A 22,149-nucleotide genomic window follows, 5' to 3' on the forward strand; every position below is an offset into this window, starting at 1 on the left:
TACAAGTGCCAGTGGAAAAGGTATGAAAAAGTTTCAGTTTTTCCCTTTGCTGTAAGCACTGCATCTACTTTCTGAAATTATATTCATCCCCAGACTGAAACATCTAGAAATATCTGTTCCCTAGAAATGGGCTATTGACAGGATTCAGTTGCCTGGGCTTCCTCATCTGGTAACAATTTCCAGTGCCCAAGGATATTCCATCTGCTTCTCAGGTAGCTCTTCTATAACAGTTTGAGTCCTGAGTGGAGTCCAGTGCATCCAACAACCCTGTGTGGATGCACTGATACCACAGGAATCTCAGAAGGAACTCAAAATCTCCCACTAAGCCTTTGGCCATCATAGGCCATGTCGTCTAGAGAACAGCTCACGTTGCTCTGAAGTGGATCCTGAGGGCAGGACTTCTCACAGTCCATGCTCTGCTGACTAGATATTAGATGCACTCTTGAGAGCATCTAAAGTAAAACAGCTGCACAGGTGGGAGAGAATATCTAAAGCAGACTGATGCTCTGACAGAAGACAGAACAGGACTAAACACACATCAGGTAGTGGTGAACACTTGTGGGCAGCAGAACCAAACCCCAGCACTCGACTCTGTAATAGGAGGGTCTGGGCAGTGCTCGTTTCAACACCTCTCCTTGGGTGTCGCAGCCATGAGGTTAATATCGTTCTAAGGGCCTGCACTTATGACTACACAAGTTTGTGCTCAGTAGGACTACCTTGTTAAAGTAATCTTCTGTTACTCAGCTGCAAGTAATGCTTTGGCAGTTCATGGGAGCGATCATTCTTACAGAGAGCTGCGTCACTGCTCTTTGGAAAACTTTTCTTGGAGCTGGTAATGAGAACACCCTCCAGGATAATGGAAAACTGAGTGTGGAAATGTTCCATTGGGGCCAGAGGTCAGCATCTGTTTTCTAGATTTTCTTGTCCTGGTATTGAATCTGTAGCTGGATCTTTTTGTGCCTAAACTGAGCAAGCTAATGGAGCCATGCAAGCTTACTACTGTGCAAATAGCAGGCGACTACAGACTGATAATATACTGTAGCATGCTTCTCTGTGGCCTCAGAAAAATTTAAGGATACAAATCAAAGGTGATGATGGCATTTTATTGGTAGATTTTTTTATAAATAGGTTGGTGCTCTAAATCAAGTCTGTGCTGTACCACCTAACCATGGTATGTGTGGTACATCATTATTTACATCAGAATTCACCCCAGGCAACACTACAGCTAGTGAACATTCATTCCTATAACTAGGATAATACTATCCTTATACTACCAATCAAATGTCTACTACAGCACTGCTCCATTCAAGAAAACATTACAGGGGAGAATAGGAAACTTAAATTTTTTTGTCATTGACAATAGTTTGATGTTGTATATAGGGTATATGAGAAGGACATGGACTGTTAGAGTGAGTCCAGGGGAGGGACACAGGGATGGTCAGGGCACTGGGCATTTCTGTGAAAACAGTGAGGAGTTGGGATCGTTCAGTTTGGAGAAGGCTCCAGGGACATTTTATAGCACCTTTCAGTACTTAAAGGGGGCTACAAAAATACATGTAATGTTAGGAAAGGTCTTTAAACTGAGAGAGAATAGGTTTAAATTAGATTTAGATAATAGAGAGACATTCTTTCCAGTGAGGGTGTTGAGACACTGGAACAGGTTGTCTTGGGAAGTTGTGGATGCCTTATCCCTGAAAGTACCAAGGCTGGATGGAACTTTGGTCTAGTGGGTCTGGTCTAGTGAAAGGTGTTCCTGCCCACAGCAAGGAGTTGGAACATTATGATCTCTAAGGTCATTTCCAACCCAAAACATCCTGTGATATGAGTCATTCATATAGCATATCTAGCATATACTAACTTTGCACACTGTTAAACAAATTAAGGACAGGAAACATAATTTGGTTAATGAGGATTCTGCCTCTAAATGGTTCTTTGTATTGAAACACATTGTATTCAAAATCCACCTGAATCACTTCAAAATTCACCTGGCAGTACAAATTTCCTGACTGCCTCCAAGCCAGGTTGCCAGCTTTGGACTACAGAAAAGCATTTGCCTATACCAAGCCAAAGTGTCCTCCTGAATACAGACATCCTGTGCTGGAGAGATTAAACCCCAAGGAAAATATTTTGAACATTTCTAAAAATAACATCTCGCTTCTTGTTCTTCTCTGCCAAAACAAATTACTAGTATTTTCCCTATGGAAAGACTCCAATAGCATTGCTATTGGGTACTCTGCTGCTCTGAATCTGAAAATCCAACCAATAAATCCAATAAATGAAACCACAGAGGAGAAAAAAAAATCGGGTGTTATTCCAATACACTTCAGGCACATGGCCAGGCAACTTTCATGTAGTTACAGGGAGATGGACAAGATGACCTAGACTATATGTCTTTTCTTCTCTATCAAACATCGCTATGGTTCTGTAATTACATCAAACAAAATTATGCTTTCTTCAGGCTGCAAGCAGTGCCAAATGTTATCAGTATGGAAAGGCAGGACATTTAAACCACTCAAGCAGGTGAAGTCAGTCACTGATATTATTTTCCTGAGTGCTGATAATGGCTGCTCAGCTAATCCGGTTCGTAGACTGCTTTGCTATGCTGTAATGATATTTGCACCCCTGGAAGACAGCCACACACTATTGAAATGATGCTTGATAATGTTTCTGTACCAGTTCCACTTCAATTGACCTGACTGCAGTGTTATCAAAATGTTCAGTTTATAGAACCTAAGCCATACTTGTGTCTCCTTGATGGAAAAGAAAAATCAGTCCCTAAACACAGTGACCTTATTGTGTAAGTTAGAGATGACTCTTTTCTTAAGTGCAAAATTCTCTTTGGGAGCTCACATTCTTTCCACTGCTATTTTAAAACTACAGTCTGTCCTTCACCTCTGCACAGAGTAGTCCTAGTGATTGACCCCATCTTCTTGCTGACAGGCTGAATGCAGTGTGGAATATGGAGTGAGTTTTTTTAACATAACTCAGCAAGCCATTGTTCTTATTTTTAACATAAAGAGAGGAGTCTAAAAACCCAGCTAGCTATCACCCAAGGAAGAGGTGTAAAATACAATACGTTTACAAATTCCCCACTGGTATTGTAGCTAAACCTTTGTGCTTTACTGAGTTTGACTGAGTCAGGGCCAAATGTGGGAGAGTCTGGTAGGGGAAGTTACAAAAGGGGATCATAAGCTGTTCCGACTACCATGGAGCCAGGCCTTGTCTACATGGACAGTAATTCCATTTAGTAGGAGTGGATCTGTGAATTGAAAGGGTTAGTTTTGAGAGACAGCTACATCAACCCTCTTCAGACATTTTGCTTTGGACAAGATTTAGGCTGCTCACTAGGAGCAGTGGTTCCCACTACACACGTGGCTCAAAGATGTTTGCAGGATAAGTTAGTCTGAAGTTGTATGTTTCCATTGTGGTTGAGGGACATTTAGGCTGTACCCTGAGCAGTTCTTTTGCTGCAGTTTTCCTTGAAAGAAAGCCAGCTGCACACACCAAAACTGCTTCATGAACCAAGCCAAAAGGAGAAGGCTTTTGAGTTTGTTTCAGAGGCTTGCTACTGCTCTGCTCCAAAATACTAAGGCAGAGATGGCCACATTCCCTGAAGTACCCCTGCCTGGTACCTGTTTTTTATTTTTAGCATAAATATATTTTAAAAGTAAATAAAACACATATCCTCAAATATAGATATTTTAAGTTTTTCAAGCCTGCACTGCAATTCATTTCCTTTTGCCTTCAGAATCTCAAATCTCTTGTATGAGGTGCCCTGGCTGAACTACAGATGGTGTTATACCAGAGCAACGATTATGCTGTACTTAAACACAAGGTTCCAGAATCTGTTGAGAGCATGTGAGCAGCTTTTGTGATCCTAGAGTCCAACCAACCCCAAATGTCCTCAAAAACTCAAGGGACTAGAAGAAAGGAGCCTTATTTCAATGAAACCAAGGTGAATGCAAATATGGAAGGCCCTGTTGTGAATGAGAATTTCAGAATTTCCTTCTGGTTGTTTAGCATGAGTTTGCAAACAAAGGGGGAAATAAGCTTAAACTCCACATGAATCTGGTTAATTCAAACAAGGTCCAGCCTTTGTCTTTCCTCCAGTAACTTTGTAATTTTTTTTTTAATCTGCACACTGACACTCATTGTAAATGGAATTCAACCCAGTGCAGGGCACTAGTCAAGTTCCTAAATTTTGCTCAAGGCGGGGCATAGAATAGTAAATAGGTTTTCTCTGCAGGGTTGAATTTATTCCAAAATTAGATGCCAGTGTCACATCATTACATTTTAGGGCAATACAATTAATTATGAAATACAGGATCTGAGCAGAAATTAAATCACTTCAGAAAATATCTTGGTGGGCAATTCGTGTTTAAAAAAGCCCAGATTTTTTGTTTGATATGTGATAAATTTTCTGGGCAGGAGTATAATTTCTGAATCAAATAATGCCTGATATGGGCTGAGTTTGTGCCAGTTGTATGACTATCTTGTTTGCTTTGTCACTTTAATTTTCCATTATTTTATTGTATGCTGACTACTTTTTTGTTTATTGAAAATATAAGCATGACATTAATTTCATTATCCTATTCTGCATGCAAGCATGTATTACATTTGCAAATGAAGAAGTGGTAAGGAGAAGCAAATTCAGTAAGAGGGTTTATTATGCATGCATAACCAAGCAAGTGCTTGTTTTAGAACAGTACATCTTGAACAGTTGTGATAAGGATTGCCAGGATTTAACTACAACTTTTATGAATAGAAATTTTTAAGAAGTATCTACAGAAGAAAATACTTTAGTTCATGGACCTCTGCATGTTTTATCCGGAGTACCAGCCAAAATTGTTACATTTATTATTAGTTAATTTATTATGAGTTAATCATTATTAGTTAAAATCTGAAACAGAGAAACTAGGGACAAATGTATTATTAAAAGGATAACTTGCCATAAACTCTCATTATTTTAAGTATCCTCTCTTTTATGGGATCTTCAGCAAAAATGAAACAAACTGAAAAAAGACATTTTTAAAAATTAACCATAAAATAAAAAAAATATGAAGAGAAGATTTTTTAATATTTTAAATAATCTCAAATACTCATTCTTGTTAGCTTTGCAGGATGCTGTAAGTTTCAAGATATTGAAACCGTACAAGAAGCGATGGCAGATATGTTTACTTGAAGTGATTTAAATCAGGTTATGAAAATACAGGTTATTAGGAGAGCCAAATTGGGAGCAGGGATAGTAGTAACATAGTTTCTCTTTATAGCAGAGTATAATGTTGAAGCATTATTTAGATTTAGTGATGCCAAGTTCTTATCTCTTATATACAATAATATTATATATAAATTTAAAATATTAATAACATAGTAAAAAAATCTACCAGTGTATCATTAGCTTTGATTTGATATTATATAGAACACATTTGCATCACTATTTTACTACTGTTGTAATAGCATAATAATATGAGGTACGTACTATATAAATTAGATGGAATCATAAAATACTTTTGTAGTTATCTTATACATACTATACAACAGACACTCAACAGAAAAATGTTGAAGAATGTATATCAACATGCTGAGGTTTATTTTCAGTTAGGTAATTAGCATGAATATTTTCTTTCCATCATCTTCCATGGCTATGTTTTCCCTTGTGCATTTCCTTGGGTGTTTTGTAATTTGTTCCTTTATTTTCCAATCATCTTCTTAGTCAGATTTTTCCATGCTTTCTAGGTATCTTCACCCACTAAAATTATTGAGGATGTAGTCATGCAGTTCACTGGGTGAAGGCTGGAACATGGGGTGCTATTTCTGGCACAGCCCAAACCTACAGGCAAATCTTATTCCTGACATTCAGTGCTTGCTTTCACTTTCTCCACAGTGCTGGAAGCATATAGTGTTGTACTGAACTCCTTTGTCCTCCTGGTGATTAAAAAAGGGACATGAATAAATGTAGTACCACATACCCAAACTGAACAGAAAATTCACCTTTTAGTGGGGAAGACATGAAAGGGAGGCCAAGTTTGCAAGGAACTGCTCAGACATTTAGCTTTAGGAATGTGTCTCAATCCCTGAGGAAGGATACATAAAGGCTCATTTCTTCTCTTCTTGTTATTTCCAAATGATATCTCATTCAACATGCTGGATTGACACTGGGCTCACAAGAGGCAGCTGTGATGGCCAATGCAGCCCTTCAGGTTCCAGGAAGGAGCAGACCAGTCCAGTGCTGTAAAACTGAGCATGATGAGGACAAAGTCCTGGCACTGTACTCATTGTGGAAGGCAGCCAATCTTCAGAATGATGTTTTGAATAATAAATATAAGCTTATGCAACCATAAGACAAATTGTCTTAAAGATGAAGCCAGAGGTAACCATATACTTCACATATGGATAGAGTTGTTTTTTTATTTCTCTCTGTTAAACATATACAGCAGTTAAGGCAAAATTTGTCAGAATTATTCTTCTAGAACAGGATAAGTATTTTGAATATCTGAAAATATCTTGTACTGAATTCATAAGTCAGAGATCACTAGAAGAGGGGTCACTGAATATGGCTAAGTGTCCAGTATTTAAGAGTTGTGTCCCTCTCAAATGGGGAAAAAGAAAATGTTTAGACTAGCAGTAACTGCTATTATAAAGTTTGAATATCATTTGATCACACCTGTCATAATGCAAATTAAGTCCTGATTGCTTTTAAATTACTACAGACTAAACTTCCTGAATAAACTAGTCAAAGCCCTAACAAATCAAATCACGACTTCTGTTTTTAGAAATTTCCTGTGGCATAGTACTTATATTAAAAAGGGTGGAGATTACCTCTAAATACAGGCAATGAGACCTGACAAAAACATTATTTTCTGTACATTTCTACAGTGCATTTGTGTTATTCCCCATATGTGTGGGACATGGTTGTTTATATTTGCACTGGTGAGAGCCTGTCCCATCAGAGAGCCGTTGCTATTAGTATGAGCCAGCTCAGAACAATCCAGCTGCACAGCACTGCATCAAATCTCACAACAGCTAATTCTCTAGTGGGTCTTCCAGACAGTGCACTGACAGCGTAGCAAAAAGCTGTTCAGTGATGAAAGTTAAGTGCATTAGACCCAAACCACCAGCCATGGAAATGCACTAGAACAGGTTGTTTTGGACCAAAATGTAAACAGTGACGTGTCAATAGGATGGATACAAAATAATAAGGTTTAAAAACTGTGGCAATAGGAAGTTTGTGCAAAAGACAAGTAATTACAATAAAAATACCATATAAAATAATTCCCTCAGACTTATGAATATAATTGCTATGCCAAGTTGTTGGTAACTGAAATTATATTTGTGTGGTTTTGTTTGTTGCATTTTAGTTAAGGAGAGTTTCCTACTTAGATTTCAAATACTGGAAGGAAATGTCTCATCATTAATTCATTGAGTCATCTATTTTAATTAGATCAAGAGTTAGAGAGCTCACACACTTATATTCATATTCATTAAGGAAATGCACTGTTACCTAATAAGATTGTGCTTTCTTTCATGACACAAATGGTTGGACTAACAGGTTATAAAAATCAAAGTTAGGAACTACTATTCACTTATGTTGCATTAAAATTGTTAAATATTCAGCACAGAATTAGTTAAAAAATAAAGAAGAATCCAGAGAGTCTGTAATGGATATAAATGCAATCATTTCTTTAAGACTCATTCTTTGGAAATACAACACACAGAAAGGCAAGAAATTTAATGATGGTAATCTTGGAGCTGAGAACTCCCCATTTGTATTTATAATAGGTGATGGTGAAGCCAGAAATATTCTTTTAAGTTGAGAGATGTCAGCCTGGCTCATTTTTCTGAAATCAAGCACCTCTGCATTGCCCTGTGTTCAGTAAATTCATGGGATTAATGGACACCCCAGGAGACCTCATTTTACAGCATCAAACAGCAATCAGCTGCTTGAGTTGTTGTCTCAGGAAGCCTCAGGTCTCCACAGCGGCACTAGAAGTGTTCATTATGTGTGGGTAACATATTCCCAGCCAAGCACTTGTGACACAATTAGCTCTGTGTTATATAGTTTATTCATTTGAGGGAAGATGAGGATGGATCATCTTTTATTTGTTCAACAAAGTATCTGTTTAAGACCTTTTGTGTCCCAGACACTGGCATTTTATTTTAAATTGTGTGTTGTATTATACAGCTCTGTTCCTAATACTAACATGATGAACTCAAGAACACAATAGATGTTTGCTGTCAATTTTGTACCATATTAGTATTTTACTCACAAAATACCATGGCAGGAAAAAAAAAACCTAGTCTTTTAAACAGCTATTTTCCTCTTCTACATCTTGATTTGTTTTGGTTTTGTTTTTTTTTCAAATCTGTCTCTGCAAAAATGTGCTCATCCTCTCTTCTATTAATCTTAATAATCTCAGTAAATCCCCCTGGATCTAAATGGTATCTTCCATTTTGTTTGTTTGTTTAGTTTTCCCATTCATTATGCTTGTAATAGCTGGATCTTACAGTCTCATTAGAATCAGTTTCAAAGCTTTCATTGAGTCCAACCTTGCTGGGCCATGCTAGAGCCTGGGCTGGAGACGGAGGCAGCTGCAGCCATGTTTGTTCCAGCTTCTGGGAATGGACTTCACCAAGACATGAGGATAGGCTGTAGCATTTCAGGTCAACATTTTCTGATACCTTTCATGCTCTTTTGCAAAGTTTCTTTAAACTGGGTGATAGCATAGACGGAGAAGTGGGTAACTGGCATACAGTGTCACAATTTATCATGAGTTTGGGGGTATCTCCACATCCTCATCAAGGCCAGGAATTTGCTCTAAAGTTATATTCTGGCTACATTTTTTTTTTTTTTCTATGAATAAGTGATCAAAATTATTGCAGACGTACAGGTGATTAATGAAGATCACTACCAATTATACAGCCTGGTAAACACAGAAACTGGCAGGAAGGAGCAGGATTCTGTCTCTTTCTTGGGTTGTATTGCGAAGTAAAAGAAGAACCAGAAAAGTAGGGACGGTAGGGAACAAAAATGCGAAATCACATATGATCACCTGTAAATTGAACAGGATACCATGGGATGTAAAGATTCTGTTGTGTACCCCTGCAGTGGTTGTACACTGAGTTTGAAAACTCAAGAAAACCACTTGGCACTTGGATGCCAGTACTCCTTCCAGGTAGTTATTTCCTGCTTCAAGGCTGAAGAATATGGGATGACAGAGAGTTTAACTTTGGAAATTGCCATAAGGGTGCCATTAATCTACAAGCTGAGTGTCCAGTTGTATTTAAAAATCAACTAATTTTAACTGCCCTATGTGCAGCAGGGTGAGTTTCAAGCCATAAGTACTGGTATAAAATAGAGGTAGAAAAAGTATTCCTTCCTTCCTTCCTTCCTTCCTTCCTTCCTTCCTTCCTTCCTTCCTTCCTTCCTTCCTTCCTTCCTTCCTTCCTTCCTTCCTTCCTTCCTTCCTTCCTTCCTTCCTTCCTTCCTTCCTTCCTTCCTTCCTTCCTTCCTTCCTTCCTTCCTTCCTTCCTTCCTTCCTTCCTTCCTTCCTTCCTTCCTTCCTTCCTTCCTTCCTTCCTTCCTTCCTTCCTTCCTGTCACACTCACGTCTTTCGTATCGCCTTCTCTCTGTCCCTCCCATGCATTTTTTTCCAATCAGAATGCAAATATTATACTTTCATCTTTCATCTAAATAAAAAGATTCTCTATTTTTTTTTTTTTTTTTTGCTTTAGGTCGGGTCATGGAATTGTAGCTTGTATAAAACTGCAGAGTTAGCAAAAGAAAATATATAGACTTTTATAACTCACATGAATGCATTTGGGGAGCAGAGAAAGAAGGATATATGTGTGTGTGCAAATAAACTTTGTTTTTCCATTTGGACTTCATAGAGCAATTTGGAATTCTTTCTTTTTCCCTTGGATAACCTCAGGTTCTGAGAAAAAACAAAGCTTACATAAATCAGTGTTCTGGCCTTCTGTTAAAAAAAACCAAAAAAAAAAAAACAAACCAAAAAGAACCCAAAAAAACCCCCCAAACATGTAAAGATAATGAGCAGAAATGCCCTGATTTCTGATTAAAAACTTGTCATCAAATGCACAATGCAACAGTGTTACAGTAGAGTGCAATAGATGAATTTTAAGTGAAGGTGAATGGTATAAATACAATGCAAGTGTATGATTAATGCTTACCCTGTAAGACATTTTCTGAAGTAGACTACAAATATACATAACATAAGAGATAAATTGACCAGTCTGGATTTACTAATAGTTTATTAATATTTTATCATAAAATTAAAAATTATTCTCAGTTGCTATGAGCAAAGAAACCCACTGACATTAGAAGTATTGCATCATTTATGATATTGAATAAGTCTACATGAACTGGTTGTAGTATTGCAGTATCTGCAAAGAAAGAGCCCAACAACATTAAAAGAGAGAGATTTAATGTTTAAATTGTTATTAAAGACTATAAAATGCTCTCTGATATGATTAGCCTGTGTTTTGTGAAAAAGCCACTTAATAAAAATGGTTCTAACAGCTGTATCTAAGTTGTGTGATAACTATTATTATACTCATATCAAATGCTGTATTCCTACAAAACTTCCTACACAATTTCCTAAACAATGATCAAAATCATTGTTGCAAAGTGCTTTTAGCCAGCTCAGACATGAAAGACACTACATATAAGATATATATATATATATATATATATATATATGTGTGTGTGTGTTTTATAGAAGAAGCCTTTAGGTCAAAATGTACAAAGATCCTAAAAAACGTCAAGTACTTTTAATCTGAAAAGTGGTGACAGACAAAGAAATACATCACATCAGCCCATTAAATGCAGTGCTAGAACATGCATTGTACTCTAAAAATCACAAGTGGAAAAGTGAGAATAGCAAGACACAAATGGAGGACTAACTCTTCAGATTAATTGATAATACCTCACTCATCTGAAAAGGGGTAAAAGAAATGATCACCTGAGAGGAGGAGAGAGAAAGTAGTATGAATCAGTGAACAAATTGAAGGAATTGACTTTGAATGGAAGACAGACAAAAATGTCACAATCAGATTCACTGAAGGACTCACATTTGTGCAGAAAAGCAAGACTATAAGGAAAAAGAAGTGGATGATGGGTTTTTTTTGCTTCTTCTTCATAACAGGAACAGTTATTCTGTCCAACTTAAAAAAACCATTTATATTCTATCTACATTTTTTCACAGTCATAGTGACATGTAAGATCAGTGAACCATATCTGCAGAGTAGCTGGAAATATAGTGAGAGTCTCTATAATTTTTTATCTTTTTAATCTTACCTAAAAAGCTGTTAGAATTTTTTAAATGCCTAGAATATAATCCTAACTGTAAGAAACCCACACCTGTTTCCACTTACCCCAGAAATCATTTCAGCCTCTGCCACCACTAATTTTGACAGTTCTGATGCCCTTTGTGTTGTCAGGCTGTCCTTGAGTCATAGTTCTTCATCTTCTTAGGGTTGTTGCTCTACTTACTGAATTGCGACATTTTTTGTTGTTCTTTAATGGCAGTGTTTGTATTTTGAAATTGTTCTTTAATGACTTTATGTTTGGAAGCCCTTTCAAAGCAATAAGTCAAATGCTAATGCTAGCATTAATATAGGGGATAGATTAACAAAGAGGCCTAGAGACAAAAAATCAAGCAGCAAGACATTAATCATTAAGCAGATTTAGAGTAACTTATGATTTTCCCAAATTTTCAAATCAAATTTAGTCAACCAAATCACATCATATATTTCCCCTCATAAATATATCATGCTTCATCTTAAAATGCCACCTTCAACTTCAATGTGAAAGTTGTCCTTACATCTTTTCCACTGATGATGAGAAACCTTATAGATTCCAGTCTAAATAGATGAATATATTGAAATATAAGTGAATATAATAATTTCTATTTCTATTTTATATGAATTATATATGCATTTATATCTATCATTTGGTCTTTATGCCTGAGTGTATTTCCCAGTCTGTATGGAAATTGTTTATTTGCTGTATTCAATTTAATTTCTTTTTTAATCTGAATCTCAATAGTTGCTTAATGCATGGGAGCAGATCCTTTATCACTTTCTTTTACAACTGGGGGTTGTCCTCACTCAGGTGGAGGACCTCACATTTGGCATTGTTGAACCTCATGCTGTTCACATGCATCCACCTGTTCAGAGCTTGTCCAGCTCTCTCTGGATGGCGTCCCATCCCTCAGGCATGTCAACCTCACCACTCAGCTTCTTGTCATCTGCAAACTTTCTGTAGGTGCACTTGATCCCACCATGTCATCCATGAGGTTATTGAACAGCACTGGTCCCAGAATGGCCCTGTGGGGGCACTGCTCAACACTGATCTCCATTTTACCCCTTGATTTTCTCAAATTGAACTTTCTTTCAATTTATGTTATTTCCTCTCTATTTTTAATATCCTCTTTAAGCTGGATTTATTTTAGAACTCATGTTTCTGCACTGCATGCAATTCCAGGCAGTTTATTCTCAGTTAAAAAAATTATATTTTGATAATTATTCCGCCATGTTTTAACTCCAGCTGAAAACTAATATACTATGAAGAAAGTTAACACTATCCCAGCCAAAACCAGTACATCATTCCGTTTAGTTATATCCCTTTGCAATACAAAATTATACAAATGCTCAAATTTGATTAATTGTAAATTTTTCTAAAAATTAAACAGAATACATACAATTTTGTATGCAACTTACAGTTAGGTACCTAATTAGCTTTAGATGTCAACTCTTGATCACATTTTCAGAATGTGAACTCAATTCCACCAGTTTCTGAAAATGGGGAGAAAAATGTTGGGATGTTTGAAAAATGCCCTCTATATCCACACCAAAGAATTTTAGTGGTTGTATGCTCCATTTGTAATGTTGAAAATGAGTATAGAAAATCTCAAAGTTCAATTCCTTTATAAAGTTACCAGAACCAACCATTTGTCTTAGAAAATAATAAATTTTCTGAAGATCTAATGGATCTGCTCACGTTCTCTGAATTCTTATGTCCTATAAGGTTTGTTCCAATCAGCACTGATGATTTTGATAGTAAATAGGTTAGGAATTGGTTTACATGTTCTATTAGTCCCAGCAGGGTTGTACTCTGGGAGACCTGTAGGACCTGCTAAAAGCATTGCACGTCTCAGCATTCTGGTAGCAAATGGATGTGCACATAATTGAAAATGTTACAGTAATTGGCTGAGTGTGAAAAATATGAAGATGTATTTATTTGCAGAAGTTAGGTGTTGCCCTCTATGAGTCAGCTGAGAATGGCAGCATTTACTGCCTTTGAAGAAAAAATCCTTTGCAATAGATAGCTCTGTAAATCCTCACTGTAGATCCCACAGTGGCAGAAACTATGCATTGAGTTTTCAAGATGGAGAATGGCAGAACATATGTGAGATAAATGAAAATGTTCTGTACTGCCAGCTATTATGGCTGAACAAATCACTTGCTTTTTATTCTAGCTCCACAGCTAAACTTCCCTAGGAAAGTCTTTAGGTAAGTGAACAGTCTTCTCCAGGGAGAAAAAAAAAAAAAAGAGCTTTCAGGGAAAAGTTCATTAATTTCAAACAGCCTGATGTTCAGTTACATATCTTAATATCAGGGCATTTTTGTGGTACTCAAGTTTCCCACTGCACACAAGTACTTTGATTACTTCCTGCATTCTATCACCTACCTGCTGTGTTTTTAAGATTGTTTAAAATCTATCTCACTCTAGCTGCAGAAGAAAATATATAAGGACATTAAAATTATGTGCAGATATCCCTAAAACTGGTGAATTTGTAAGATGTGGTGAACGAGCACTCAAAATGAAGCTTCTACGACTGCTATTTCTACACATCTATGCACAGGTCCTGACCACCCAGAGATGTTTTTTATCAGCCTAGGCAGTTCTATATATTTCCCTCAAAAATATTATTTACAGCTGCTCATACTTATGATCCAATGAAAATATGAATTACAGATTGGATCTAGTTGGCCTAATTTAGGCATGTAATTTACTTTTAAACCCCTGTTCCCTACACTTCTGCTTGAAGATCTCTCAAGTACATCTATGTCTTTCTCAAATTGTGGGAAGCAAACTGTCTCAAAGGCTGCATCTACATTTTGGTCTTCCCAAAAAAAGTACAGACACCCCAGGACAAACTGACCCTATGTCCATTTTGCCTGAAGTCTCCTCTGTCTGGTACTGTAAGGTGCAATTATTATATTGGGTTTTTATTTCAGTCTGTGTGATGAAGTGTAAGGGCTATGTTAAACCACTGCTGGGATAGTTGTTTTGTGACATGATGCTCCATGTTTTCTTATGGCATGAAAATGTTGTTTTCTTTGACAAAATCTTTTGGGTTATGATAAGGCTATAGAGGGCATGGAGAGGTTTGTGGTTTCTCATCCTTGCTGCCTGTAGAGTGTGGTCCCTGCACCAAATGTTACTCTGGAACTGCAATAATTTTTATCTCAAAGGGAACTCTGAAATGAAAAAGTCTAGGAATGAACTATTACACATGGAGTGGGAATGATAGAGGGTCAGATTCTAGAAGCCAAGTTATTTGCTAGTGTAGATGTACCAAATAGTATTTTACAGCTGGCATTTCACCAATACTGAGTCAAGTGGAATAATTACCCTCAGCATCTTACTTATAACATCACTATTAACATGTCAGAATGTGATTTGCCTTGACTTTCATTGTTGACTTTCATTTGGTTTCTTTTCCACTCTAACTCTTGGACCTTTTTTCTTGCCTTTGCAATTTTTTATGCAGCAATTCCTAATCTAGTATTGATGAACGTGATTTCCCCCTCCAAAGTGCAGCACTTGACAAACAACTTACTGAATTTTATCTTGATGATTTAAGATCATATCTGAAGATTATTACAGTAATTTTGAATCTTAATCCTAGTCCCTAAAGCATTTATATGTCCTATGCTGTTAATTAGTATCATTCATAGATTTCATAGATAATCACAATTAATTTTGTCATCTAAATCACTAATGAAAATACGTTTAAAAGTCTTAGATGTAGTCTCTAATCTGTAGCTAATTCATGTGCTTATATGCATCCTATTTCTCCTTTAACCTCTAACCTGAGAATCCCCAAGAGGCACCTCTGTAGTTGCAGAAGTATTTAAAACTTGCATTCATATCTAATCTTGTTCACAAAATTATATTTAAGTTACCAAACTGATTGCTTATATCCCCGAAGAGGAAGCAGTCTGTCACTTACTGAGCTCTGCACTAATGTGAGTTAGCTGCTCTGTCACTAATTTTGCATTCCAATTTAGAAATATGTAATCAAAAGTGGGCTAATGATGCTATATTTTTCTCATACTCTATTACAAGCACCATGCATTTACTCCACTATATTTATAGAAATCCATGGGTTTGTAGCAAATTGCCTCCTCAAGATTTATTGTTATCAAGTGACCTACTTTTCACCTTAGTCCATTTGAACATAGCAGATATATTTACTATCAGTTACTGAGACAAGAAATGTGGTATTGTTTTGTCTAGATCAGCATCCTTTAACAGCCACGCAGTCTATTAAATATCTATTACAGACTCTAGATTTTATAAATTATTTCTAATTGACTAGATGTCAGAGGCAACATTCAAGAAAACTCAGTTACATGGGATTTTTCATTGATTTTCCCCATATTAGAAAATGAAATGTCAGCTACCATTAATTGCGTTTTCACAATACAAAGCATACTGCAAAAGTAGGTGCTAAGTGCAAGCACTTCTAGCCTAACATGCAAATGAAGTATTTTTTTTAATTAATTCAATATATAAACAATTACTACAGTTATGTGCCTCTGTGGGTAAAATTGATGTAAATGCAATTAAAATCTATAATATGGAAGCATTTTAAAGGCTTCTAGAGAAAATGCATTTAGAGACATATTCTGCACTTGTTTGTCGTTATCCACTTCACTGCCTGCATCCAGCACCACAGAAGCTGGTTAATCCACAGTTTCTAGGAGTTTTCACCCGCAAGGATGACATCATCCCTGTCATGAGCTTGCACCACTGCTGTCCATGACTCGAAGCTGCTAACTTATTTTGTCTTATAAGTATACACATGTCTACGCAGGCTATGTGCCATTACTAAGGAGGATATGATCCAGAAGAAAGTTTATGAGACTGTGACATATATATTCCTTACCAGTGAAGATTCAGAGTTCAAAATATGTTGGTGCATCTTTGCTGCCTGCCTGTGTCTGCATTTGTGTGATCAGACCTTCATGATCATGTGTGCTTTCTACAGGTGCAGTTCCATAGATTTTCTTTCATGTGATCACATTTACCAAGCCAGAACTTACCATCAGTCTGTACAATACTAGTGAGATGATATTAGAAGTCTGAATGTGAAAATTCATTTGACTATGCACAATGTACAGTAGTGCTAGAAGTTCTCTTGTCTTTGTAGAGAAAGGAAAAATCCATGACCTTTCTAAAGTATGTGGTGTGGCATTCAATTTCCCTTCATCTGATCGATAAGTAAGCAGGAAGTTATATCTTCTGCCATGGTAGACAAGCATAATTAAGCAATAAGGCAATGGAGGTAGTTGTGATTATCTTAGGATGCACCTGGGAGCTGCCTTGTTGCTATTTTAAAACATCTTTATGTGCAGGGAACTGTATTAATTTCTGCTGAGAAAGATAAAGTTGGCAGTTTGGAATGCTCATGAGCAGCAGTTTCAGCTGTGCTTTACAGACACCCCAAACAGTTAGGCTTCTCCTTCAGCAGAAGGAAAGATGGAGCAAGCTGTAAACATTTAATTGACAGTTCAGACCAAGAAAAAAAAACAAAAATAAAAACAAAACACAAAAAAACCTACAAAAGAACAACAACGAAAAAAAAACACCAAAAAAACCCTAACCCACAACCCCTCCCTCAAAACAATTATGCTTTGGCTGGCTTCCAGAGAGCACAAAACTTACATTTTTACCAGTTTAGAATAAAAATATGTTGCCTCCAACACTTGATTTTCAGGGAAGACATCTCTGCATAATTAATACTATTGCATCCACATTCTAATTTATGCATTTTAATTATATCAAAGGCCTGGTGAATAATTAATGCTAGCAAAACAATGGGTTTGAAGAATAAGCTGAAAAGTATCACTTTTTAATGGGCTCTGTAAATTTAAATAACTAATGAAAGCTATTTAACTATTTGATTGTGAGTATATTTCTCCCTGATACAATCAAGGATTAACTACCATAATTGAGCAGCTTCTCAAGTGGAGAAGTGTTAGCTCAGGTTAGTTTTTTTCTTAGTGTACTATAGTATATTGACCCACCTGAACTATGTGCTTGCAGGAAAGAGATTTATTTGCATGTTTCCCCTCTGGGAGAAACTGGTATGCCATTGCTATCATCAATAAGATGTAAAATCAAAATTCTGGGCACAGCATTCCCTTTTGACCTCCTGTCTTAAGTAGGTCAGTTCATGTAAGTTTCATGGGGAGATTTGGAATTGAATCTAAAGAAATACAATATAGAATTTATTATCTTTGAGTTCAGCAATCCAAGAATTAAGGATGTAGGCCAGGTTAGTAATTTAGAGCCTTGCAGTGGTCGGAGAGAGATAGAACCTCTGGAGAATTTAATCTCATCCTAAAATGGGTTTTTGAAATAGATGGGATTAATAACTGTTTGGCAGTGTCTAGCATTTTTCTCTTTCTTACAGAAGAAACTTAGGATTCTGTCTTACCCATACACCTAACTTCTAGACAGCCAAGTTTAGATGAAGTTAATCTCACCAGCAAAGGTAACCTCTAAAACTATGGCGTAAAAAAGACCTACTCACACCAATCTGAGGGTGTAAAGAGAAAAAGAGGCAAAACAGAAGGGCTCACAGCACAGAGCTGTGCAAAGTTCAGTGAGTCACACTAACAGCCACCATTAGTTGCTTGGCCAAGTCTCAGATTTGAATCGTGTCACTCTTTAAGAAAGTCCCTCCCTCTCTGAAGGGCTCAAAATATACATTCATATTAATCTGCCATACCCAAACACCAGCTTCCACCCTGCTCTGCTCCCTGGAGCTGTGCTGGGCAGTGTGATGTGCTAAGAGCAGGCTGTCCCAGATGTGCAGCATGTCCTGGCGTTCATGCACTCTGAGTTTGTCACGCAAAGAGTGGTGAAAGCATGTGGACAGCGGACAACACTGACTGCAGAGCGTGGAAAGCCTGGCAGCAGAAAGTGCTCATTTCTTTAGGAGAGTAAAACAGGAGAGCAAATGATGAATTACTGCAATCCCTGGCAATATATTACATACACTCAAGAAATATCAACTTGTCAATATGAATACAAAATGAATAACTTCTACCAACATTTTTTTGTTCCTGTTTTCCATATCAGAAGTTTGCACTTTAATGTAAAATGTTTGAGGAAGTATCATAAAAATAGTAACAACAGTATAAGGAAGGACTTTTAAAAGAAATAACATTGACAAAGGCTGCTGTCAATTTTGCATATCAGGGCCTTTATTTAAGTGCATTAATTTGAGCGCAATAACTTTTAGCTCCTATGTTTGAAATTTTCTCTTTTTACCTAATATTATGTATTGAAGTATTTGACTCTCCAAAACACTCACTTGTGTCACTGGGGAGATATGGGAGGCAACTATGTAGGAACTAATTGTGTTTTCCCTGTTTGCAGCTGTGTTTGCATGAGCCTGGACATGAGCTAGTGCTCTCCTAGTGGTTGTGGCCTTTGTCAGGCAAGCGAGAGTTACTTTCACTTTGGTCAGGCTGGATGGTGTGTCCCTTCATGCAGATGTTGGGAAGGACAAGGAAGAACAGAAAAGCCTCTTGCAGAGGTGGCTCTGCTCCAGGAAAATCTCAGCCAGCCATAGCAATCTGCTGCCTGACCCCAGTGAATATTTCATAGAAGCCAGAAAATTGAACACAAAAGAAAATCTGCCATAATATCAGATTAAACAAGTTTATTTATTGCGAGCAATAGTACCTGAAAGAGCAGATATTGGGGCAATCTGGAGCTGAGTTAACAGGCTGACACTGGGAGCTTACTTGTTTTTCACTGCTCAGCTTTCCTGCCCAGGGGCTAGGCAGTATCCTAATGGATCCCCTGCACCCCATTCTTCTCTCCTTACAGCAGAACTTATAATGAGTAGGAAGAACAATTCCCCAAGAAACACAACTCTTTTATTGAACCCCACTTATGATCAGAACCTGCTTAGCATGTTTGGGATGGAGTCTGGTGTTCCAGCTGTGCAGGGCTTGCAATGTGTGTGATGAAAAGAGCTGAACAGGAGTTCACGGTCTCGGGTGAAGAGCCTCCCTTTCCTTCTGCCTTTGCAGGACTACGCTGAGAGGGAGAAAGCTGCAGCCAAGGCCCTGGAGGATGTGAAGGCTAACTTCTACTGTGAACTGTGCGACAAGCAGTACCACAAACACCAGGAATTTGACAACCACATCAATTCTTATGACCACGCTCACAAGCAGGTAAACCTGATAAATGTCTTGCATGCCACAACGGTCTCTCTTCCCTCCTCATTGATAGTGGGAGGTTTCTAAATTCACCCAAGTAGAAGACAATTCATCATTTGATGTTTTCAACTTTAACATGCTACTTTCCATTAAAATAAAATGGAAAATATTCACTTATATCACAATTTCTTTTAAGCTACTCTGACTGAAAGACCTTCCACTGTAGCTTTAGATACATGCTATATACTGATGTCTGGACTTAATTTGACATATTTAAATGTGGTATTACTTAAAAACTGCAGGCAGGGGGAAAGACAACTTCCTCAAATGACCAGGTCCCTCTTTGACACTCCCAGCCACAGAAAAGGCTCTATTCTTCATACTTTTATCAGAAGGCCTATGACCATGTTTTTTCAAACTGGTTGTGCTTTTTCAAGGGAAGAAAAGAATTTTGACAACTTTTTTTTTTATAAAGCATCTGTTTCTGGATTTAAAATTTATGTCTCATAGTGTTTCTCAGGTGAAATACACTTTGCCTTGCATACACAATGATATAAAATAATCTCTTATGAGATGTTGGATTCCTGGATAAAGATAATAAATACTAATTTTTTATCACTTTTTTTTGGTATCAATTTTATCACATTTGTATGTAGTAGGTATATTTTACCCATATGTGCCTATTAACTTTATTTCCTGCATCCCAATTTTCCTCCAGTTTTAGCAAAATCCATATTTCAATTGGCAATATGAAAGGAAAATGCAAATAATTCATATTTACACTTCAGAATTTAAATAAAATTGTTTGTGAAGCCCAGGAGTGAAAGTTTCTGAACCTCTGAAGCTAGAGATCACATCTGCTGACCTGGCATGCTAAGGACATGTTACTGGATTCTCACATGGATCTTTTTCTCCTGTATTTCTGCTAGTGCTTGCATTTAAGTGCGCACACATTGCATGCATCCAAGTTGCCAGGGAATTAGTGTCCTCTGTGTGATCACACTTGTGGGTTCATGAGGGTCAGGAGCTACCTCAAAAATGTGTGAAACCATTAGAAGTTGCATGTATTCCTGAACAGAGTATTAGAAATTATAATGTTTAATACAATGAGCAATGCTAAAGGCAAAACTCCTCGCTCTCCCTGAAAGCAATCTTATTGTCTTCTGCAGTATCACAGAGGATGTAAATCACCCAGGAATTTTCTGTGTGCATCTATCACAGCACTTCATTAAAAAACTGCCTAAGGTCTGCCCACACATCAAATGCTGAACCATCCTGCTGAATTCAAGCACCCCAGGCAGCTATCCATGGGTAATAATGGGGCTCTTTTGTCCCATCACTCCCAAACCAGAGTTATGCATTTATGTATTAAATAAAAAGCAATTCCCCTCTTCACCATTTCATTAATTAATCCATACATTTTTTTTAGAATTATACAAAACAAATGCTTTTGTAGATCCCAAACCTGTGACTCTAATCTCTATAAATCCCCATTTGCTGCACAGAAGATTTTTTCACCCTTCAGCTATTTTTTTAAGTCATCAGAAATGCATCTGAACTCAAATGGAGCCATTTGTGCTCTTTCCTCTTTACACACTCCCCTGCAAAAAGCAGTTTATGTTAAATCAAACAGCCTACTTCATGCACCAGCTATGACTGGATTGTTGGGCAGGGGAGGTTTTGGCAAGTTTCTGTTATAAAAGGGCTTGTTTAAGCAATAAAGCTCTTCTTAATTTTCAGATAAATTTACTGCTTTAAGGGCTGCCAGACATATAGTGCTGGAAACCAGGAGTCTGCACAGAAATGCACGACACATACAGAATATCAACTGGCAGTTCAAGCTCACCTCATCCTGCCCTTTCAGATGTAGTTCAGAAGCTCAGTTAGTGCAGGATTAGCTAGCTACCCTCCTGATGTGACAGGGTAATTCAGTCTCTTCTCCCCTCTCACTTCTTACCTGGTCAGCCAAGTCTGGGAAAATAATTAGTTTGCCTCTAGGAATAGTGTAGGCGTTTACTCTGACTTTTATAGTAAGTCACAGAAAAGCCTCTCTTCATGCTTTTATCAGTGTAATCCAAAAAAAAAAAAAAAAAAAAAAAAAAAAAAAAAGAAAAGGAAAAAAAGTTAATTTATAGTTTCCTGGTTTCCTGTGGGTTTAGTTAGCTTAGTTTCAAAATATTTATTCTGGGAGGAACATTATCCACCACATGAGCTTCTTCCTCTGAAGGTGTTTTCTGTTTCCCAGAAGTAATTTGAGGTAGCTTTAGTAATCTGCATGGATATGTTCTATTCATTCTTCTAATGGAGAGTAAATTATAATGAAACACTCCTTGCATCTCAGTCACAATACAGTAGAGTCCTCCCATGTGATTTCCCATTTTAATACTACTACTTCACAATTTGTATTAAAGTGGAAATGAGGTTTAGAGAAGATAGAAAAAAGGATATTGCACTGAGTGCTTAATCATAAGTCTTTTGTTTGTCTTCCAGAGGAAACAGATTTTATTCAGAGAATTGTGGCTTTAATCTCCAAATATTATGGTTTCATAAAATTAATTTTGTGATCCATTTTCTTATAGATTATTTCAACCAGTTGTTATAGCAGGAAGTGCTGAGTCCTGGACCTAGCAGCTGGCATAGCAGCCATTGCCCTCCCTGTCC

General features: G+C 37.2%; 1 protein-coding gene across 2 annotated transcripts in view; it reads left to right on the top strand.

Moving 5' to 3' along the window:
• ZNF804B (zinc finger protein 804B) overlaps positions 1 to 22,149 on the top strand; it is a 225,169-nt gene that overhangs the window by 173,106 nt on the left and 29,914 nt on the right. For both annotated transcript variants that reach the window (XM_064409444.1, XM_064409452.1), the window contains exon 2: positions 19,360 to 19,503. In XM_064409444.1, coding sequence (XP_064265514.1) covers positions 19,360 to 19,503 — 144 coding nt within the window. The remainder of the gene's footprint in view (positions 1 to 19,359; positions 19,504 to 22,149) is intronic.

The sequence above is a fragment of the Passer domesticus genome, chromosome 1 (assembly GCF_036417665.1).
Source record: "Passer domesticus isolate bPasDom1 chromosome 1, bPasDom1.hap1, whole genome shotgun sequence".
Taxonomy (NCBI): Eukaryota; Metazoa; Chordata; class Aves; order Passeriformes; family Passeridae; genus Passer; species Passer domesticus.